At 56.1% G+C, this 21273-nt stretch overlaps 3 protein-coding genes across 5 annotated transcripts in view; all 3 read left to right on the forward strand.

Annotated features, from left to right (window-relative positions):
• Positions 1-19: 19 nt before the first annotated feature.
• Positions 20-5755, forward strand: ACTG2 (actin gamma 2, smooth muscle). The gene is made up of 8 exons (XM_071729301.1): positions 20-3267; positions 3517-3645; positions 3732-3842; positions 4327-4411; positions 4508-4669; positions 4763-4954; positions 5184-5365; positions 5493-5755. Exons 1-8 carry the CDS (start codon positions 3142-3144, stop codon positions 5634-5636), a joined length of 1131 nt encoding a protein of 376 aa, XP_071585402.1. The 5' UTR covers positions 20-3141; the 3' UTR covers positions 5637-5755.
• Positions 5756-6402: 647 nt separating this feature from the next.
• On the forward strand, positions 6403-10456 carry DGUOK (deoxyguanosine kinase). 3 transcript variants are annotated; one of them, XM_071729023.1, is made up of 7 exons: positions 6403-6502; positions 6764-6876; positions 6957-7138; positions 8074-8221; positions 9120-9235; positions 9344-9443; positions 9947-10456. In XM_071729023.1, the coding sequence occupies exons 1-7, from the start codon at positions 6424-6426 to the stop codon at positions 10007-10009; spliced, it is 801 nt and encodes a 266-aa protein (XP_071585124.1). In that variant the 5' UTR covers positions 6403-6423; the 3' UTR covers positions 10010-10456. The 3 variants fall into 3 exon arrangements, with proteins under 3 accessions (XP_071585124.1, XP_071585126.1, XP_071585125.1); XM_071729025.1 differs by having other exon boundaries at positions 6443-6461; XM_071729024.1 differs by having other exon boundaries at positions 6444-6502; positions 6661-6876.
• A 5012-nt stretch (positions 10457-15468) lies between these two features.
• The window catches only part of TET3 (tet methylcytosine dioxygenase 3), a 30758-nt gene continuing 24953 nt past the window's right edge, over positions 15469-21273 (forward strand). Inside the window, exon 1 of the mRNA XM_071729305.1 lies at positions 15469-15638. The gene's annotated coding sequence lies outside the window, so the exon portion shown is untranslated. The remainder of the gene's footprint in view (positions 15639-21273) is intronic.

Raw genomic sequence — 21273 nt, forward strand, 5'->3', positions numbered from 1 at the left:
TTTTTTTTTTTTTTTTTTTTTCACATTCAAGTCCCTGAGTCATCAGTGTGTGCTTCAGGATGAATGCCAGCAGCCTGACACTGCATCCCACCCAGCCACCCACCCCCTCTCTCCTCTGGGTCTGTTCCACCTTCAGCTCCCTCGAAATAGGGTGGAATTGGGTGGGAGCTAAAGCCCTACATGGTGCAGGAGTGGTTTGGGTTTGGGTGGGTGTTTTGAGGGGGGTTTCCTGCAGGCAAGGAGCAATGGTTCCTTCTGCCTGGAGGATGGGAACAGCCCCAGATCCCTGCCCTGAGTTCTCATCACCCATTTGCCAGTCCTCAGCAGCAGCCCCAGAGGTCTCAAGCCTGAACATTCCCCTTATAGGGAGGCATGGAGGGCGAGGATTTGGAAATTCCATCACAAACCAGGGCTTGCCCCCCCCTCCTTGTCCCCCTGACATCCCAGCCAGGGCTGTGGGATGTTCCTGCCAGCATCCCAGAACCCTGGAGCCTCGGCAGGGCCAGCAGTTGGATTGGCTGGGAGGGCCAAACTTTGCCTTTTTAGGCTGCCCAGTGCCTGCTCCAGGGCTTCTCCACCATCCCCAGCTTCAAACCCAAGTTCCCATCCCAGGCTTGGGATCTGCAGGGATGGATCTGCAGGCTGGGAGGTGATAGAGAAGGGAGCAGCTCAGGGCTGGGGGTGATGCTGTTTGCAGCAGCTCAGGGGGTCTGGGGTTCTCTGTGCTTTTGGGCACTGTCCCCTTCAACCCTAGGGTGGGACAGGGTCATGTCACTGGCCCCATGCAGCCCGGGCTCTCTCCCTCCTCTCCCAGAGCTGTTTCTCTTCCACCCTCTGATGTTTCCCCCTTCTCTCTGCTGGGTTTGGGGTTAATTTCTTTTCTATTTTGATCTATTTTCTTTTTTTTTTTTTTTTTTTTTTTTTTTTTTTTTTTTTTTCCAGAGTGTCATATATGGCAACCTTTTGCCTCAGTGACATCATGTTTGGCAGCAGACCAAGGGGACCAGGCTGGGATGCGAGGTGGTGGCAGGTCCCCAGGGGCTCGGGGCTTGCTGTGGGGATACCAACAAGTGCAGGGCCAGGGGGCACATCCAGCCCCTGCCTGCTGAGCATTCCCTGGAGGAAAAGGGACAAATGGGGTCCCTGAACCATCAACTGGGGACGTTGGAGGTGTGGGTGGGCCAGGGAGGCACCGTGTCCCTGTCCTGTCTTGTGAGATGGCAGCCTGGAGTCTTCTCTCTTCAGGGCTGGAAGGGGACACCAGGACTCTTGGCCCCCTTCCTCGTGCTTCCAGGTGCTGGTGGCACCTGGAGGTTTTGATGTCCCCTCCCCGAACACAACTCGGGGACCCTGGCCCTGAGAGCAGCCCTGTGCCTCAGTGTCCCCATCTGCAGCTCCAGTCCCTGTATCTCTGGTGGCTTTGGGACATCTTTCCTGCCTCCCACCCTGCACCAGGTGCTCAGGGGCAGCCCTGGCTGTGGGACCATTGCCCTTAAAAAGGCAGTGGGGAGCTTGGCAGCCCCTGGTTGGGTCTCTGACAGGGCCATGGGTGCTGTGGAGCCGGGGATGGCTCTGTCCCCCCACTCCTGTGCAGCATCAGGCAGGGGGGACAAGGGGACAGCACCCACGTTGCCCCTCAGGGGGGTCCAGGCTCATCCTGCCTCCAAAATCCTCCCTGGGAGGGGGTGGGAGCTGAGTGCAGGGCTGGGCTTCAGCCCCTTGAGTCTTGTCCCTGCTGGAGCTGAGGCTTTGGGGAACCAAAAAACGCAAAAATGGGGCAGGAAGAGGAAACCTCAGGGAGGAACATCCCTGAGGGGTTGGGGAACGTGTAGAGATGGGGAAACTGAAGCTGGGAGGACACAATGCACCAACCCCCCTGCAATCCCAGTGTCTGGGCAATGCCAAATCCCCACCCCAGCTCCAGGGTGTCCCCCAGGCAGAGCCACACTACCCACCTCACCCAGCTGGGCTTCCTCCACCTTGTCGCCAGGAACTGGAGATGTTTCCACCACCTTTTTCCCTGAGACCATTGCTGTGAAGGATTTGAGTCTTACTTGTTTACGGGATCAGAGAAGGAACAAACCTCACAAAATGGGATGTTACCTCCCAAGTATCCCCAAGGACACTTTTTTCCCCCCCTCTTACAATAATCAACCAGCTTGGGTCCTACCATCAGCCCAAGGTCAATTTAATGAAATAAAACACCTTATATGGCCATATGGCCAACGCACCATCACGGAGCCTATTTAGGGTCTTTGTTTAGAGAGGGATCCGCCTCTGAGGTTTCTCGGGCTCTCTGGTATTTATTCCAAAGGCTCCTCAGGGCTGGGTCCCAGAGGAAAGAAGCTGTCGCCTCGGTGGTGAGTACTGCCCAGCCCCGCTTCCCTTTTCCTTCTAGGAAAACCAGAAGGAAAAAAAAATCCAGGGGGTTTTTGGGGATGCCCCTCACTGCTTATGGGGTGGCCCCAGCAGGGTTCAGTTGGCACAGGGGGGGGTGACAACCCCCCAGCAGCTTCTGTGGGGTGAGAAGAGCTGGGCTGGGGCCAAGGCGGGTCCTGCTGGTTCCAGAAATCCCCACAATTTGGGGCTTTTTTTAGGTTTTTTGGTTTTTTTTTAGGGGGAATTCTATGATGTTTTTGCCTGCTTTCCTCTGGATTCAGGAGCACATCTGGATTCAGGAATCCCTCTGGATCCCAACCCCTCCACTCTGGGGAAGGGCTGGGGTTTTTTTTTCCCATTTTTGGGAAAGGATGTGAGGGCAGAGCAAGGGGTGGCTGAGACCAGAGCGGACAAGAGGGCATCACCCACCTTCTCCCTGCTTCCCACCCTCCTTCCCACCACCAGCTGAGGATGGGGACAGCAAAGCTCCACTGCCCAGAGCCTTTGGCTCCTATTTTGGCTGGAGAAGCAGCATTGGTATGGAGCAGCACCCATGGGAGACCAATGGGAGTGGCACCTGGTGGCTGCCCCTCACCGCAGCCCCTGGAAGATTTTGCCCCGAAGACTCCAAATGTTCCACCACCCAAAGCCAGGATGTGTCATAACCTTCTCCTCCCCCATCCCATTTAACACTGGTTTCTCCTCCTCTTCCCCCCAGCTTTCCCCCCCCCCAGGTCCCCCTGACCACCGACTGCTCCCAGCATGTGTGAGGAGGAAACCACTGCCCTGGTCTGTGACAACGGCTCCGGGCTCTGCAAAGCGGGGTTTGCAGGGGACGATGCCCCCCGTGCTGTCTTCCCCTCCATTGTGGGTCGTCCCCGGCATCAGGTGGGTACCTGAGGTGGGACCAGACACCTCTTAGCCCTTCTTGAATCAACCAAATGCCCAGGGAGTTTGTGGTTGCTCCATCCCTCGAAGTGTCTTTAGCCAGGTTGGATGGGGTGTGGAGCAACCTGGGCTGGTGGGAGGTGTCCCTGCCCGTGGGTTTGGAACTTGATGATCTTCGAGGTCCCTTCCAACCCCAACCATTCTATGATTATATAAAATGCAGCTAACAAGGCCATCTCTTGGTGTTAGGGTGTCATGGTGGGCATGGGGCAGAAGGACAGCTATGTGGGTGACGAGGCACAGAGCAAGAGGGGGATCCTCACACTCAAGTACCCCATTGAGCACGGCATCATCACCAACTGGGATGACATGGAGAAGGTAAGATCCTACACCAGGATAGGGAGCGGGTGCTGGCCCCAGCTTCTCTTTGGGATAAGATTCCAATTCTCCTTTGCCTGCCCTAGATCTGGCACCACTCCTTCTACAACGAGCTGCGTGTGGCCCCTGAGGAGCACCCAACCCTGCTCACCGAGGCACCCCTCAACCCCAAGGCCAACAGGGAGAAGATGACACAGGTAAAGCACCCTGGGACCCCTAGAGATGGGGATGGGATGGGCAACAGGGGTTTAGTGAGTCAGGAGGGTCTGGCATAGGTGGTGAGATGAAGCAGAAGGAACTGAGGGCAGAACTCTTGGTGGCATGTCCATGTCCTTCTGTGGGCCCACGAGGTTCACTACACAATGCAATGACCCATGTTTTTCCATGACATGCATGGACCTACGTGATTTTCCATGCCATCATCCACGTATTCATGCTCTGACCCACCTTGTTTCCCACCCAATACTTTGACCATGCAACACATTGTCCCACGTGTCTGTACAAGGCACTGACCCACCTTTTTTTTTTCCATTCAATGCCACCATCCGCATGGTTTTCCATGCAATGTACTGCTCCTGTCTCTCCAGGAGGACTCGACCCTCGGGGGTTGGGGGGAAGATGATGTGCTGGGGACCCCCCTTTTCCCCTGTAACCCCCTCCCCCTTTCATCCCCCCTCCCAGATCATGTTTGAAACCTTCAATGTCCCCGCCATGTACGTCGCCATCCAAGCCGTCCTCTCCCTCTATGCCTCCGGCCGCACCACCGGTGAGTAGGACACGTGGCATCTACCACCTGGGGACCACCTGTGATGGGGAAGGATCCAAACCAGCTTCCAACCCCCTTCCTCACCTTCCTTCTCAGGCATCGTCCTCGACTCCGGGGACGGCGTCACCCACAACGTGCCCATCTACGAGGGCTACGCGCTGCCCCACGCCATCATGCGCCTTGACTTAGCTGGCCGGGACCTCACCGACTACCTCATGAAGATCCTCACTGAGAGGGGCTACTCCTTCGTCACCACGGGTAAGGGGATGGGGAGGGGGTGGCAGGGGACAACTCCCCTTCATGGTGTGGCCAAGGCACCGAGTTGAGCCCGTTGGCCATCATCTCCCACAGCCGAGCGAGAAATCGTGCGTGACATCAAGGAGAAGCTCTGCTACGTGGCCCTCGACTTTGAGAACGAGATGGCCACGGCTGCCTCCTCCTCCTCGCTGGAGAAGAGCTATGAGCTCCCTGATGGGCAGGTGATCACCATTGGGAACGAGCGCTTCCGCTGCCCCGAGACCCTCTTCCAACCTTCCTTCATCGGTGAGCACTGCCCTCCATTCTTCTGGATGCCCCTTCAGTGGTTGCCCCCCATCCCCACCGCTGGGCAATGAGTTCACATAGGTGTCCCACAAGGGTTTTGGGGCTCCCCAAAGCACTTTGCACCCCAAATGAGGAGGGACAAATCCACAGATGACCCCACGGGCTTTCTGAGGAGCTCTGGGGAGGTGTGGGTGGGGCTCAGGGTGCTGATAGCCCCCTCCTACCACAGGCATGGAGTCAGCTGGCATCCATGAGACAACCTACAACTCAATCATGAAGTGTGACATTGACATCCGCAAGGACCTCTACGCCAACAATGTCTTGTCTGGTGGCACCACCATGTACCCTGGCATCGCCGACCGCATGCAGAAGGAAATCACGGCGCTGGCTCCCAGCACCATGAAGATCAAGGTAGGTGGTGATGGTGGTGGTAGGACACACAACTGTGGTCACCAACACCCTTATTCCTCTCTTGGTGTGGATTTGGGAGGGGCGAGGTAGATCAAGGGGTGCATCTTAAGGGCTCATCTCTTGTCAGATCATCGCCCCGCCAGAGCGGAAGTACTCGGTGTGGATTGGGGGCTCCATCCTGGCCTCCCTCTCCACCTTCCAGCAGATGTGGATCAGCAAACCCGAGTATGACGAGGCCGGACCCTCCATTGTCCACCGGAAATGCTTCTAAGCCCCCTCCCAACACCCTGGCGGCCCCCCTGGCTCGGGACGGGGCACCCAGATCCTCCTCGGTCACCGCTGCTCCTCCCCCCCGCCCGCTGCGTATTAAAGCCTTTTCTCCAGGCTCTGCCCCTTTTCCAGGAGATTTTGAGCGTTAGGAGGGTGGAAGGGGTTGGGAGGGGCTGAGGGTAATGGGGGGGGAGGGATGGGGGAGCCCCAACCTCAGGTTGGTGCCTGTGTTCCCATGGAAGTGCCCTGATGTCATGCTGATGCCCTTGACTCTGCCTGGATGCCCCCAACCCCATGTAGATGCCCCCAACCCCTGCGTTGATGCCCCTGACCTTATGGTGGTGACCCCAACCCTGTGCTGGTGCCTCCAGCCTCTATAATGATATCCTGGATGGTGCCCCCAACCCTATCTTCATGTCCCTGACCCTATATTGGTGACACCAACCCTATGCCAGGTCCCCCTGACCCCCTCTGACCCCACCCACGGTGGTGCCCCTGTCCCAGGTCAACCCCCCCTTCCCCACACTAGTGCCCACCTCCCCCCGCTATCCCGTTGCCCCCCCTCCCTATCCCTTTGCCCCGCCCCCCCTCAGCGCTGCCGGGATATGACGTAGGCGGAGTTACATTTGCATAAATCACCATAAACCCTCTTCCCCCCCTCCGCCCCCCACCGCGCGCGTCCCCACCCCCCCCACTTCTGTGCCTGTTCCCGCCCCCAGCTTCCCGCGTGTTGACGTCACGGGGGGAGGGGGCAGAGTGTCACGCGCTCATTACCATCTCCTTTGCATATGACGCGGGAAGGCGGAAGCGGTGGCGGGATGGGGCGGTGCGGGACTGGGCTGCGCCTGGCCCTGGAGGGGAACATCGGTACCGGGGAGGGGGGGGACAAAGGAGGGGGTGGCAGCTTGAGGGTGGTGGGGGGGGTCAACCTGGATGGGGGAGGGGGATTTGGGGGGGGTGGGTGCAGCCTGAAGGTTCCCAGGGTCTGGCTGCGTGTTGTAATTAATTATTCCATTGATTATTAGTGATTGTTCACGTGGCGCGGATTTGGGGGGTGGGGAGGGACACCGTGGAGGAGACACAGAGCGGCTCAGCCTGTGTTGCCCCCCTCCCCCCCCCAACATCCAGCCGTGGGGAAATCCACCTTCCTGAAGCTGCTGGGTGTTACCTTCCCTGAGTGGCACTTGGTGACCGAACCGGTGGCCCAGTGGAGAAAGGTCCCAGCGGGGGGCACGGCAGAGGTAACGGTGACCACCAGCACCCCCCTGCTCCCCCGGACCCACTCTGGGACAACCTCATCCTTCATCTCTTCCTGCTACAGGCACCTGTGGGCTCCACCAACCTTCTCCAGATGATGTACAAGGAACCAACTCGGTGGTCCTACACCTTCCAGACCTTCTCCTGCCTCAGCCGGCTGAAGGCCATGCTGGAGCCCCCCTCCCAACGCCCCTCCACCCCCCCACATCCCGTCCAGGTCTTTGAACGCTCTATCTACAGTGACAGGTACCCAGCCTCCCCAAATTCCAACCGGGAAGAAGAGGGATGGAGTGGGAGGGGTCAGGTGGAGTAATGAGTGTCCATCCAGCCTGGCTTGGGCCCCCGGGGACTGAAATCTGGAATGATGCTTAATTACAGAAATGCTCTTGTGGGATAATTTGGGGCTTTTGTTGTACTCCAAATAATTTTTGGTGGTGGCTCTATCCTCACCTGGGCCTGGGGGCAGCTGGAAATCCCTCGGGTGACATCTGGGCCTGGCAGCAGTGAGCTGAGCTGGGTGGCCATGTGTCCCCAGCATCATAGGGTCACAGAATGGTTTGGATGGGAAGGGACCTTAAAGCTCATCCAGTTCCAACCCCCTGCCATTGTCAGGGTCACCTCCCACAGCCCAGGTTGCTCCAAGCCCCATCCAACCTGGGGCCTCCAACACCTCCAGGGATGGGGCAGCCACAGCTTCTGGGGGCAACCTGGGCCAGGGGCTCAGCACCTCACACCAAAGAATTTCTTCCTCATGCCCAACCTCGATCTCCCCTCTTGCATATTGAAACCCTTCCCCCTCATTCCATCCCTCCAGGCCCTTGTCCCACGTCCCTCCCCAGCTTTCTTGGAGCCCCTTCAGGCACTGGAAAGTGCTCTAAGGTCTCCCCATTGCAGCCTTCTCTTCTCCAGGCTGAACACCCCCAACTCTCAGCCTGGCCCCAGAACAGAGGGGCCTCAGCTCTTGGATCCATCCGGTCCCTTCCTGACCCTGATCACCCTTTGTGAATGAGCATCTCTCAGGTCCAAATTCAGGATTTCCACCTTGATTAAACACCCCTAGATCCCAGCTGGTGCAAAAAAAGGTGAAATAGAAGAGGCAGTGAAGGCACCTGGGGATGTCCTGGAGGTGCCTGGGTGCTGGTGGTGCTGGTGCCCTGTCCCATCTCTTTGTCTTTTTCCAGGTATGTCTTTGCCAAGAACCTGTTTGAGGTCGGGCACCTGCAGCCACTGGAATGGGCGATCTACCAGGACTGGCACAGCTTCATCCTGCAGCACCTGGGGTCCCGTGCTGCTCTCCATGGCTTCCTCTACCTCCGGGCCACACCACAGGTGTCTGATGGGGACAGGGATGGGGACATTGCCCCGGGAAGCTCTGGCTGCCCCATCCCTGGCAGTGTCTCAGGCCAGGCTGGATGGGGCATGGAGCCATCTGGGCTGCTGGCAGGTGTCCTTGCCCATGGACTGGATGATCTTTAAGGTCCCTTCCCACCCAAAACATAACATGGAGGCGTTCAGCTCTGCTCAGAGCCCAGTGAGCACCCGGGATTGCCAAATTGCTGGAGTTTAACTCAAAATTGGTGGTCTGGGGTAGCAGGACCTGCTCCCAGTCCCATGTGAATGGTGGTGGGAGTTGGGTTTGGGGTCCCAGAGTGGGGCTTGGGGAGAGGGGAGATGTGGTGGGCTCAGGGGATGCTGGCTGCAATCCGTCTCCTGCATCCCATTAACCTCCCATCACCTTCTTAACCTTCCATCTCCCCTGATAACCATCTCCCCCCCAAACTGTTAACATCTCATCCATGCTGGCTCTGCCATTAACCGCCCATCCATCCTGGCTCTTCTGTTAACCTCCTGTCCATCCCGTTAACTTTCCATCTTCCCCACATTCTGGTAACCTCCTGTCTCTCCCCATTAATCTCCTCTCCATACCCTTCCATCTTTCTTTCTCCAACTTTCCATCTTCCCCACATCCCAGTAACCTCCCATCTCTCCCAGTTAATCTCCTGTTAACCCTTCCTGTCTCCTGTTCATCTGTTAACCTCCTCTTATGTCCCATCTCTCCCATTAACCTCCCATCAACCCCCTGGTTAGCATCCTCCCCTCCCTCCCATTAACCCCCCCAGGTAATGTCCTCCTGTTAACTTCCTGTTGATGTTCCCCCCTTTCCCATTGACCCCCACCTCTCTCACCTATGTCCCCTCTCTCCTGTTCATGCCTGGTCTGGGTGCAGAGGTGCCTGGAGCGGCTGCGGCGCCGGGCGCGGAATGAAGAGGGGGGCATCCAGCTGGGATACCTGGAGCAGCTCCACACACAGCACGAGCAGTGGCTGCTGGACAGAACCACCCAGTGAGTCCAGATTTGTCCCCAGCACCCCAACATCACCCGTGTTTTTGGGGTGACGGTCTGGGCAGGTTACGTGGTTGAACCCCTCCTGATGCTCCCTCCCTTCTCCAGGGTCCACTTTGAGGAGGTGAAGCAGGCGCCTGTCCTGGTGCTGGATGTGGACAAGGACTTTGAGAACAATGTGGCCATGCAGGATGTCCTCATGGCACAGGTAGGCATGGCACATGTGGCATTCTGCTGTGTCTCACTGTGTCCCATTGCATCCCACTACTGGGAGCACCAGGTCCCCCCTCAGAGTCAGGGTGACCTCTGAGTTCCCCCTCCTCTTCATTTTTCCATAGAAAAAAATAATTTCCACACCCTGGTTTTAACCTTGGCTATCCCAGTCCCATACTGACACAATCCAAGTACCATCCTGGTGCCATCTGACTTCCATCCCAGCACTATTAAAATGCCATCCCAGAGCCATCCCAGCACCATCCAGCTGCCATCTGGGCACCATTCTGGTACCATTCCAGCACCATCCTGGTGCCATCCTAGCACCATCCAAATGCCACCTGAGCACCATCACAGTGCTATCCTGATGCCATCCTGGCACCATCCGAGTGCCATCTCAGTCCCATCTGAACACCCATCCCGGTGCCATCCCAGGCCCACCTGGTCACCACCCTGGTGTCCCCCAGTGCCAGGTTTTCCAGCAGCTTTTCCTTGCAGGTGGAAGCTTTCACCACAGGGCTGGGAGCCAAAGCTTTGCCATCACATCCTGACCCTTGCTGAGTGGTGACATCCCTGTCAACAGGACGCACAGCACAACCAGGACAGGGACATCACCGTCGTCTCCAGCTGAAGATCCCAAGGACAAGGGACAAGTCCCCAACTGTCCCCCTCAGTCCTTTTTTGTTGGGCTAGGGGTGGATTGAAGGCACTGTTGGCACGGGGATGGTTTTAAGGCAGAGAATTGGAGGCACCTGGGGCTCCCTGCACATTTTGGGGGGGGGTCCGGCTTGCTGCTGTCACCCCTCCCCATCCACAGGGACCCCCCAGCCTGGAATTCCAGGGATAGGGATGCTCCCTAAGGTGGATTTCATGCACTGGTTGAGTTCCAGCAGAAAATTTATGGTGGTTCGTGTTTAAGTTCCACTAACACCCCCCCCAACACCCCCAAACTGTTAATTTATAGAATTATTGTTTTTCTCCTTAAATTAAACCCAAGGTGGCATCAAACTCTTGTTCTTCTTGACCCATGGATGGGTGGGGGGGAAACGTGGGTCGGGGGTCTCCAATGGGTGCTGGGGATGTTTTCCTCTGATTTTGGGGTGTTTGTAGCCCTGAGGGAGGCTTTGGGGGAAAAACCTGGGGATGTGGCACCCGTTGAGTGGGTTTTGCTGGGAGGGGGGTGGCTCTTTAGAAGGACCGCTTGGAGTGGGGGGGGTCCCCTTCTAGGGTGAGAGGTTGGGGATGGTGGTCTTCCCCCCCCCTCACCCCAGTCTTGTTTTATGGGGGGTTGCGGTGGAGTATGCCACCCTATACGAACACACGGGGGGGGGGGGGGGGGGGGGGCGGGTCCCAGCACCTGCCCCGAAGGGGGTGGTGGGAACTGTGGGGCATGGTTTGGGGGGAGGGGGGGATGTGGGGTAGGGATTAGAGCGGGGAGGGGGCATTTGGGGGGGTTGTGGGGCAGGATCTAGGGCAGGGAATAAGGGGGGTGGGGGGGCACAGGAGTCGGGTCGCCACCCCCCCTCAGGCTGTTTTCTGTCGAGACCCTACAATAACAACAGTGCAGGACCCGCACGGCCCCCACTGCCGACCCTACAGAGCAGGGACGCCGACACCGACCCGCGGCCGACGACCCCACAATAACAACCCGGTACGGACCCCCCTCCCCAAGCCTAATAACACCCCCGGGCCACCCAACCACCTCACAGTAACCACCCCCAACCTCCTTCCCACCCCCCACCCCCCCGCAACCCCTCCACCACCATTGCTGCGCACCCCCCTAATCCCCCCCATAACCCCAGGGGAGTTTGGGTGCCCCCCACCCATTTTTCCTTGCTAGAAAGCATTGGGGGGAGGGCACAGGGTGCTGGCCTCGAACCCCCCCGGCCGGTGGGACCCCCCCCGAGCGGGCGCCTGCAGAACAAAGGGAGGAGCAGGAGCAGCAACGTGCAGCTCCGCTGCAAAGCCCCCCCCCCCCCCCCCCCCCCAACACCCCGATTTTTGTCTTTGAGGGTCGAGACCCTCAAATTTGCACCCGTTTTCCTCCCCCCCTCCACGCCACCGTGCATGCAATTCGCTCCGAATCCAGCCCCCCCCCCCTCCCCCCCCCCCCATTGTTTCCAAGCCGATGCTTTACTCATTTTGGGGATTTTATATCTAAACTGGGGGTGGGGGGAAGGGAGGCTCCGGGAAGTTGCTGGTGTGAGGTTGAAGTTGTGCGGCTTCAGAGAGAAGTTGAGCGGTTTTAAGGGGGGAAAAAAAAAAAAAAAGCAAAATGAAAAGCCAAATGGAAAAAAAAAAAAAAAAAAGGAGGTGAGATTTGGGGGGGAGGCAGCACCCTGGTTTTGGGGGGAGCTTGGAGGAAGGGAGGGGTGAGGAGTCCCCAGGATGGAAAATTAAAAGTTGAGGTGACTTTGGCTCTGTCACTGCAGAGGTCCCCGGGGTGAAGGGTGGGAACAGACAGTGACATCTTTACGTCCCTCTCCCTGGACACACCCAGTTTCCCCCCCTCCCTCGTGGCAGGGGGGAACCCCAAAATCTAACGTGTGGGAGATGGAGTGATGTGGGGGGCTTCACTGGGAGGTGAGTGTCCCCCCAGCCCCCCCCCCCCCAACCCCATCTCTGTGTCATCCCCCCTCCTCCTTGTCACACAGTCATCTTTTTGGGGTGATTTGGGGCCTCTTTGGGATAGTTGTAATGTCACCAGAACTTGGGGGGCTCGTGGGGGTGGGCAGGGAACCCCCCTGCTTGGTTGGCGATGGTTTATTTTAATTTTAAGGGGTGTTCTGTGGGAAATGGGACCTTAAAAGCCTCTTCAATGCTTTCAAATCCACCCCCACCCTCCCAGAATCTCAGCGCATCCCCAGATTGCCACCATGGAGTGGGTGGCAATGGGACACATGGGACAAAACCCACCTTTAAATAGAATTCCTTTGAATTTCTTGGTATTAAAAAAAATCAACAACAACCCAAACCAAAAGCTGCATGAAACCCACCTGGGAGGCAAGCAGGGGGGGGAGTAGGTCCCCCAGAAGAAGAGGGTAGGGAGTAAATGGGTGCGTGGGGAGAGCAGAGCCGTGGCTGGGACGGGGGGACATTGCCCAGCAAACAAGTCGTGACATTTTCTCCACCAGAAAAAATTACAATTCCTTCCTTGGGTGCTGGTTTTACCGGGGTTTTCTACCTCGTACTGGTGGGGGAAACGTTCCAGCTGGGGGTGGTCTCTGGAGCAGAGAGGTGGGCAGGGGGGCTGATTTCTAGGACTTTGCTGCCTGAAAATATTTGTATTTTCAGGAGAGGGTGAGTGGCTACTTGGTGCCTCTAAATTGTCTCTGGCAGGTTTTGCCCCTGGGACAGCTGGTGGGACAGTGTGGGGCCATGGGGCCATGGGATGGCGAGGGGAAGGACTTTGCCCTTGGCAAAGCACCAGGGAAAACGTCTGATGGGGAGGATTTGAGGCTTTTCTGGGATGGGTGTGCAAAAAAAAAAAAAAAAAAAAAAAAAAAAAAAAAAAAAAAAAAAGAGAGAAATAGTCAACAAATATGATTTATGAAGATGCTGCTGGAAGCAGGGTCAGCACTGGTGGGATTGGGATTCCCTGGGGAGCCCAAGTGCTGGCGGGTCCCTGCCCATGCCAGGCTGGTCCCGTGGTGCCGGCAGCCAAGCGAGGGGTGTGCCCTGGTTCCCACGTCCCGGTGCTTTTCCCGGGGTGGTTTGGCAGACAAAAGGAGCTGGGGAGCCAGTCCCTTTCCCCAGCACCGGTTCTGTCTGTTTCTCCAGCTTTGCCAGGCCTGGGAATGCCGAGATCTCCCCTGCCTGTGCCATCTCCATCCACGAGGAACTGGGGAGAGGAGGAGGGAAGGTGCTGGAGGTGGAAGTTTTGCTCCTTTCCCCATCCCGTGGTGCTGCTGGATCCTCTCCCACCCTCCCCTGGTGGCTCTTTATGCCTTTGTTTATTTCCATAACTAATCAAGGTCTTGGGAACCCGCTCATCACCACCATGGCAAAATACATGGCAAAGCTGTGGTTTCCACTAAGAGCCACCCAAACCACCCACCAAAGATCAGGGCTGGTGCAGGGGAGGATGCTCTGATCTATCTCCCCCAGTTTTTTGGGAAAAAACTTTTATAAACTCCACAGGAAACCCCATTCCTGATAGGAATGGTTATACTGGGACCCCCAAGCCCCTTTGCTTGAGGGATTTGATGAAGCTTAAGGTGTCCCCAGGGTTGGGAAATGCATTTGGTGAGTTCTCTTGGCGCTGGAGATTAAGGATGACTCTTTAATCCATTAACTACTAACAAAATCACTACATTTGTCTGTCTTGAGGAGTTTCCCTGCTGGGTTGGGAAGTTTATTTTTCTCACCAGTAGAAAATCACCTGATTTGGCCTCTCCAAAAAAGCCACAGGGTGGTGGAGGGGATGAAGAACCTGATGGGGTTCAGCTCATTTTTGGCTGGTGCATCCCAGTGTCTGTTACCCAATGTCCTCGGTTAATCCAGAGTGACACCATCCCCCTTCCCATCTTGGCTGTGATATTAACAGCTTAAAAATGACTTGGTAACAAATCAAGGGGCTGGATGTTGGTGGCCATGCTGCCCTGTCTGGCTGGAGAAGGAGGAGGATGGGGGCAAGGAATCATCTGCATAAATTAAATCCCCTCTTGTGGATTTTATTTTTTTGCCCAGCAAAAGGGATCTGCACCCCGCAGTGCCTTCATGCAAGGGTGGAAAATAGGGAAGGGGGGAAAAAAATCCAATTCCTGGCACCAGTTTATCCCCTCTGTTCCCCTGGGAGTTGCACTGCTTGGAGCCAAGGTTGGATCCTGGTGGAATCTGGCTTGACATGGCCATAGGGCTCTCGGCTCATACCTGGTCTTTTCATGAAGAGAGAAGCTTGAGGAAATATCACAGGGATGGGGAAATATCACCAGGATGGGGAAATATCATAGGAACAGGGAAATACCACAGGGATGAAGAAGTCAGGGCTGCAGATGCATTTTCTACCTGGATTCAGTGTCTGGTTTATCTATCCCGCTGGGTGCTGTGTGGTCCCGAGGCTCCTTGGATGGCTCCTTCTGCTGCAGACCCCTTTGGGAAACAGTTTTTGATGGGATGTTCCCAGGAAACCTTTGGGGTGTTTTGAGGTTTTGGAAGTTTTTATGACGATTCAGCTGGGAATAGGGTTGGAAAGCTCCAAACCTGGAACATCCCCATGCTATCATCGCCTCTAAACCCCTGGATTTTGGGGTGGTTCTCCTTTTTTCTTCCCCACGCCCCCCTCCCTAGTTCCCACTCTGCACAGGGGCTGGAAAAGTTGATCCCTGTTTTTAGGGATTCCAGCCCTTGTTTAACCCTTTCGCCAGCCCATTTCCACAGCCTTTCCCATGGGAAAATGTGCCCCCCCTTCTCAGCAGGGCCTGATTTGGGGGAGACAGAGAGGGTGTGGATGGAATTAAAGGTTTGCAAAGCTCCCACATCCTCAAATTAACCACAACTGGAATGAATGAGGGCCCCAAATTTAGGCCCTCAGCTTAATGATGGTGCTGGTGGGCTTAACAGCTGGAAAATACTCTTTTTTTTCTTCAGAGGGGGCAAAGCGTGGTTTTGGGGCTTTTTTGCTGTCCCTGCATGTTGCTGTTCCCACTCACCACGGTGTACTCCTGCCTCAGTTTCCCCTGGGGGGGGGGACGACACAGGACAGGGGTTTGTGGGGGGTCTGTTACCACATGTTTTGAAGGGATGCGGGGAGGTGGGGAAGCAGCGTCGGCACCGCGGAGTGGGGAGGAGGTGGCTCCGTGTCTCCGTGTCCCCCCCGCCGCCCCCGCTCCTGCGCAGCGGCCGTGATCGCCCCGGCGGGGGAGGGAGGGGAGGGGGGGGGGGAACGGGACGGGACGGGCGGGCGGTGTCGGGCGGTGTTTGAGGGGGGGGGGTTGGGTGTTGCTGGGGAGTTGAGCGAGAGAGGGAAGGAGAAGGAGGAGGAAGAGGAGGGTGGAGGAAGAGGGGGGGGGGGCAAGAAGAAGAAGAAGAAGAAGAGATGCGGCGGTCAAACCCCCCCCCGGCTGCAGCAGGGCGGCGGTGAGGGAGCGCGGAGGAGGAGAGGGAGACAAGATGGCTTCCTCCTGAGGGCCGGAGCCGTGCCGGGGCCCGGCGGGGGCTGCGAGGGGGCAGCGGCGGGGGCAGCGGCGAGGTGAGTGCCCCCCGACTCCCCAGTACAGCCCCCGACCCCCCATCGTCCCTACCCCCCCCCCCGGACAGGCGGCCCCAGGGGCGGTGCGGGGGGGGGCTCTGTGTGTGTGTGTGTGTGTGTGTGTGTGTTTATAAGGGGGTGACACCCCCCCCACACCCCCCCCATTGTACCCTCCCCTCTGTACCCCCCTTGCACACCCCCCCATTCCCCCCCCTGCGGGGGTTGCGCGCGTGCTGCGGCTCCGCGGGCGCGGGGGAGCGGCGGGGCCCGGAGGACAAAGCGGAGGGGCCGGAGGGGGGAGGGGGGGGTTGGGGGACACAGAGGAGAACCGCCCGGCTGGGCCCTGGCTTCTCCCCGCTGCCCTTTGGGAACAGTTTACCGTCTTTTATCCTTTTCCTTATATCCTGATTTGTTTTTTGGGTTTTTTTTTTTTTTTTTCTTCATTAAGTTGGCGGGGGTGGGGGTGGAAGCCGGATGGGGGGCTGGGGAGGGGATAAACCCTAAACCCCCAAACCCCCTCCCCCCCCCCCCATCTTTATTGCCCCATTGCTTTTCGGTTGGTTTTTATTTTATTTTATTTTATAGACGTATATTTTAATTCTTATTTTAATTAATCCCCTCCTCTCCGTCCCTTAAATGTGCTGAGCTCAGAGGTATGGCGGGTGATGCTTACAAGGGCAACGAAGCTCCCCTGGTGTGACGTCACCCGGGGCAGCTGGCATCCCTCGCTGTGATGGGATCCAGTGAGGTCAGTCCCCCCCCTCCCCTGCTTTTCGTGGGTAGGATGGAGCTGGAGAGAGAGAAAAAAACCAAACCCAGCAGCTTGGCCTCTTGGGGTGCATGTGTGTGACATTCGCCATCCCAGGTTGGGATTATCTGGATGCTGAGGATGGTGTGATTGGGTGACAGGCTGCTGGTGGCACCGTGGGTGGCCAGGGACACACACACGTCTCCCATGTCAGGGGAGAGTGTGCCGAAACGCATGGCTGCCCCGAAGTTGGGAGTTGGTGGCATTGGGCACCGCATGAGGTTTGGAGGGGATGTGCTGGTGTGGGACCCCCATCCACCCACCCCCAACAATGCCTCTGGAGCCACCTCTGGAGCCATGGGTGCTTTGCAAAACTAGATTCCACCTCCCTAGGTGCTGGGGTGCCTTGGGGTGCTGGTGTGGTCCCCATGGTGGGGAGGGATGGGCAGTGGTGGAGCAGAGTCCTGGCAGGTTGTTGTGGTGACCCCATAAACAAGAACGGCCCCTCTTGGCCTTTGGCACCTAATTACCTGCAATGAGGTTTGTTTTTTCGGATTATCGACCTGGAGCTTTTATCACAGGTAATTAAGGGGTGAGGTGGCTGGGAGGAGGAGATGGCGAGACCTTGGCCAAGCAAAATGTGTCATATTCAACCCCCCCCCACCCACACATTTGGCCTTTCCTGGTGGGCCTTTGCTGACCCCGCGGGGACAGGGACAATGAAGAGGCCTCTGGGACATGTAGTTTTGCTGTGGGTGGCCCAAAAAGCCTTTCCCTGAATGTCCCACAGCACTGGGGTCTTCTGTCCTCTTGCTTGCCTGTGCTGGGGGCCCTGGTCCCTGTCCCCATGGTGGCGGTGTCCTCAGTCCTCTGCTTGGACATGTTGGTGTCCCCAGGCCCTGTGCCCATAGCATCAGGGTCCTTGGTCCCCTGCCTGCATGTCTTGGGGCCTGAAGTGGTGTCAGTGTCCTTTGTTTCCTGCCCACATGTGCTGGGGTCCCTGGTCACCTGCCTGTGTGTGCACTGGTGTCTCTGGACCCCATCCCTCTGGCATTGGGGTCCTCAGTCCTGTGTCCCTATGACATTGTGTGTCCCTGTCCCCATAAACATTGGGGTTCCTGCCCCCTCTCTGTGTGTGCTGGAGTCCCCTGTCCCCATCCCCATGCCATCAGGGTCCTTGGTCCCTTGTGCATCAGTCTCCCCATTCCTATGGCCATGGTGTCCCTTGTCCCCTGCCTCTGTGTGCTGGGCTCCCTGCTCCTTCTTCCTGCAGCATCGGGGTCCCCACTCCCTTCCCTGCCTGTCTGGAGGTCCCCATCCCCACATCATTTGTGTTCCCCAGTCCCCTGCCTGCATCTCCTGGGCTCCCTTATTTTGTCCCTGTGGCATTGTGGTCCTGGCTTCCCTGACAGCCTGTGCCAGCATCCCCTGTCCCCATTCCTGTGGCACTGGGGTCCCTGCTGGGGTCCCCACCATGTCCCCTGCTCCCACGTGCCCGGGGGGAACCTTTCTAATGGGGATGACCACTGGGGCAGCACCCAAGCCTGCTGTCCCCTGTCCCCTTGCTGTCCCCACTGCCCCTGGGATGACACCCAAGCACCCCAAACCAACCCCTCCCTGGCTGGGGAACCTCTCACCCCTGCTCCCCTCCTCTGCCAGCTCTTTCATCTTGCTGCTTTCGGCTCCGTGCAGGAGGGTGCCAGACCAATTTTTTTTTTGGGTTTTTTTTTTTTTTTTTTGAGGATGAAAGAGCTTTTTTTTAAATTTTATTTATTTTATTTATGCCTCCACCCCACTTCCCCGGGCTGCCATCCAAGGGGAGATGAAATGAAACGGGAAGGAGCTGGAGGTGAAACAGCTGTGATCAGCCCCAGCTCCACATCTGCCTGCCATGCTACTGCCAGCTCAACCCCATTTTTCTCCCTTTTTCCCAGTGCCAAAACCACCACCCCCTTTTTTTTTTTTTTTTTTTTTTTTTTTTGTGTGTGTGTGTATTATATTGCTTTGTTGTTTTCTTTTCCCCCCATGGGATCTGGCAGTGGGACAGGGCTGGCAGCAGGGATTTGCAGGGGAGATTTTTTGTCGGGGAGAGTCGTGTTGTGGGGACAATGCGGCGTGTTTGTTTGCTACAGCTAAAATGGCAGTTCTTAAGGGGAAGGGAAAAAAAAAAAAAAAAGAGGAAAAAAAAAAGTGCTTCTGCACATCCAGTCACTGCATCTTTTGATTAAATGAGATTTCGCTGTCGAACGGGGGAGCTGGGGACTGCCAGCTACCGAGCCTGCAATTTCCGTCGCAGCCAAATATGAGGGGAAAGAAAAAAAAAACCCGAAAAACTAAACCAAAAAAAAAAGCCCCAAACCGCAACACACAAACCCTCACCCCTCTGAACTCTGAAAATGCTGTTTAAAAAAATCAAAGAAAAAGAAAAAAGATTAAAAAATAATGGATGGGAGCAAGTTGTAATTGCTGCAGTTGTCAGCAGGGAGGCTGGGGGATGCTGTGTAATGGCTGGAGGGTTTGTCACCACAGAGCTGGTGGCTGCTGGTGGTCACAGCAACCACCTGGCCTGGCCAAAAAGGTTGGAGGAGCATCCTGGGGGCTGTGGCTGTGCTGGAAGGTGATGGGGGTGCAGGAGCTGGGGCAGCTTTGCTAGGAGTAGAGGCTGAGGAAGCTGGGGTTGTTGAGCCTGAAGAAGACTCCTGGGAAACCTTTAAGTGCCTTCCCAGTACCTGAAAGGAACCTACAGGAAGGCTGGAGAGGGACTTTTTGTGAATGCCCAGCAATAGGACAAGGGGAAATGGTTTTAAACTAAAGGAGAAGAGGTTTAGCCTGACTCTTAGGAAGAACTTCAGTAGGAGGGTGGTGAGACTGTGGCACAGGTTGTCTGGAGAAGCTGTGGCTGCCCCCTCCCTGGAGGTGTTCAAGCCCAGGTTGAATGAGTCCTTGAGCAACGTGGGCTGGATGAGAGGTGTCCCTGCCCATGGCAGGGGGGTTGCAGTAGATGATCTCTGAGGTCCCTTCTGCCCTCAGCCATTCTATGATTCTCTGAGAGCAGTGAGCAGCAGCAAGGCCAGGGCCTGAGGGCACCCTGAGCCTCCAGGAGCCCCAGCTGGTGGTGCAGTTAAAGCCACTGCACTTCAGGCCATTGCACTTAATGGTGTTGCATTAATTCAACACTGGCATTTTGAGCTGTTGCGTCTGGTGGCAGTACACTCAAAAGCTGTTGTGTGTAATGCCTTTGCACCTAAAAGCCATTGCATTTAAGCCGTTGCACATGACACTTGCACTTGAAACTGTTGCATTAATGTTGCACTTAAAGCCATTTAATATCCTTGCTCTTAAGCCATTGCATTCAGAACTGCTGCATTTGGAGAGGTTGCATTTGATGCTGTTGCATTGACCCCATTGCATTTAATCTGTTGCTCTTATGGCCCTTGCATTCAAAGCTGTTGTAGTTAAGCTGTTGCAATTAAGGCTGTGGCATCTGCAGCAGTTGCATTGATGTCATTGCAGTTCAAGCCATTTGCATGTCACCACGGTGAACTTAAAGCCATTTGTTTCATCCCTTGCATCCCATTGTTGCATTTGGAGCTGCTGCATTTGACGGTGTTGCACTGAATGCTGTTGCAACGGTGCTGTTGCACTTAAAGCTATTGTATTTAACAGTCGTGCCTGTCAGCCATTGCATTTTGAGGTTTTGCATTTTGAGCTGTTGCATTTTGAGCTGTTGCATTTAAGGTATTGCACTTAATGCAATTGCAGTCAATGCTGTTGCATTTAGAGCCTGTTGTATTTCAGCTGTTGCACTCTATGCCATTGCATCTACAGTGGTTGCGTTGATATTGTTGCACTTAAAACCATTGCATGTAACATTCTGCATTTGTTTAAGCCATTGCGTCTAAGTTGTTGCATTTGGAGCCCTTGCACTTCACAGTGTTGCATGTAACTGTTGCACAGAAAGCTGTTGTATTTGGTTCAAGTGCATTTAATCCAAATCTAAATCTAAATCTAAATGCATTTGAGCTGCTGCATTTGAGCCGCTGCACTCAGTGCCATTGCATTTGAGGCCCTGGTGCTTCAAGTCACACCAATTAAACCCATTGCACTTCAAGCCCTTGCCCCATCAAGCCAGGCTGATTAAATCCATCTCAGCCCAACCCTTGCAGTGGGGCTGGTTTCTTCTCACCAGCCTGGTTGGGCACCCGGTGCCGTGGTAGCCGCAGTCTGCCCGGGTGCCCCTCTCCGGGGCTGCTGGCCAGAGCACGCTGCCTGCCTGCACGTGGCTTGTTTTTAGGTTTACAAACATGACTCTGCTTCCCCCCCTCCTTCCCCGTGAGTCATCAACCTCGTCACGGAGGCCGGGGAAGCCAGAGGCAGTGTCAGAGCATCCCTGGTGGTGCCCATGACCCCAGTGAGAGGGAAAAAAAAAGCAAAAGTAGATGATGATGATGATGATGATGATGATTATTGTTATTATTATTATTATTATTTATTATTTTTGGAGGCCTTTTTCATATCATCACCATGCCTCTTTTGGTGTATGAGATGGGGAGGATGCAGCTGGTGACCACTGTGGCAATCCTGGCTTGCAGGTGACCCATGATTTGGTGCATGGTGGCCCACCTGCAGGTGATCCATGGTGAGGTGATTGGAGAGCGACTGCAGCGGTGGTTGGAGGTTGGGAGAACTGGGATGCTGCTGGACTCCTTGTGTGTTTTGGTAGCCTTGGCTGCTAGTTGGTGGAGTTTTGGGGATGGGTGAGGTTTCAGGGTGGGGGAAAAGGCTTAGTGAGACCCCAAAATGTGGGCAGAGGTGGTGGCTCAAGCCTCTCCGTGCAGCTCCCTGGGACCTGACAGCGCCAGTGCCGCGGTTGCCGCTGAGTGTGGC

Source organism: Heliangelus exortis, chromosome 30 (assembly GCF_036169615.1).
Source record: "Heliangelus exortis chromosome 30, bHelExo1.hap1, whole genome shotgun sequence".
NCBI lineage: Eukaryota > Metazoa > Chordata > Aves > Apodiformes > Trochilidae > Heliangelus > Heliangelus exortis.

What these genes read in the sequence shown, in the direction of transcription:
- DGUOK (XM_071729023.1), top strand. Translation starts at nt 6,424, where the DNA reads ATGACGCGGGAAGGCGGAAGCGGTGGCGGGATGGGGCGGTGCGGGACT. An exon ending in CTGCTGGACAGAACCACCCA is followed by an intron (nt 9,236 to 9,343) that starts GTGAGTCCAGAT and finishes TCCCTTCTCCAG; the next exon opens with GGTCCACTTTGAGGAGGTGA. An exon ending in AGGATGTCCTCATGGCACAG is followed by an intron (nt 9,444 to 9,946) that starts GTAGGCATGGCA and finishes TTTTCCTTGCAG; the next exon opens with GTGGAAGCTTTCACCACAGG.
- ACTG2 (XM_071729301.1), top strand. Translation starts at nt 3,142, where the DNA reads ATGTGTGAGGAGGAAACCACTGCCCTGGTCTGTGACAACGGCTCCGGG. An exon ending in CTACTCCTTCGTCACCACGG is followed by an intron (nt 4,670 to 4,762) that starts GTAAGGGGATGG and finishes CATCTCCCACAG; the next exon opens with CCGAGCGAGAAATCGTGCGT. An exon ending in CCAGCACCATGAAGATCAAG is followed by an intron (nt 5,366 to 5,492) that starts GTAGGTGGTGAT and finishes ATCTCTTGTCAG; the next exon opens with ATCATCGCCCCGCCAGAGCG.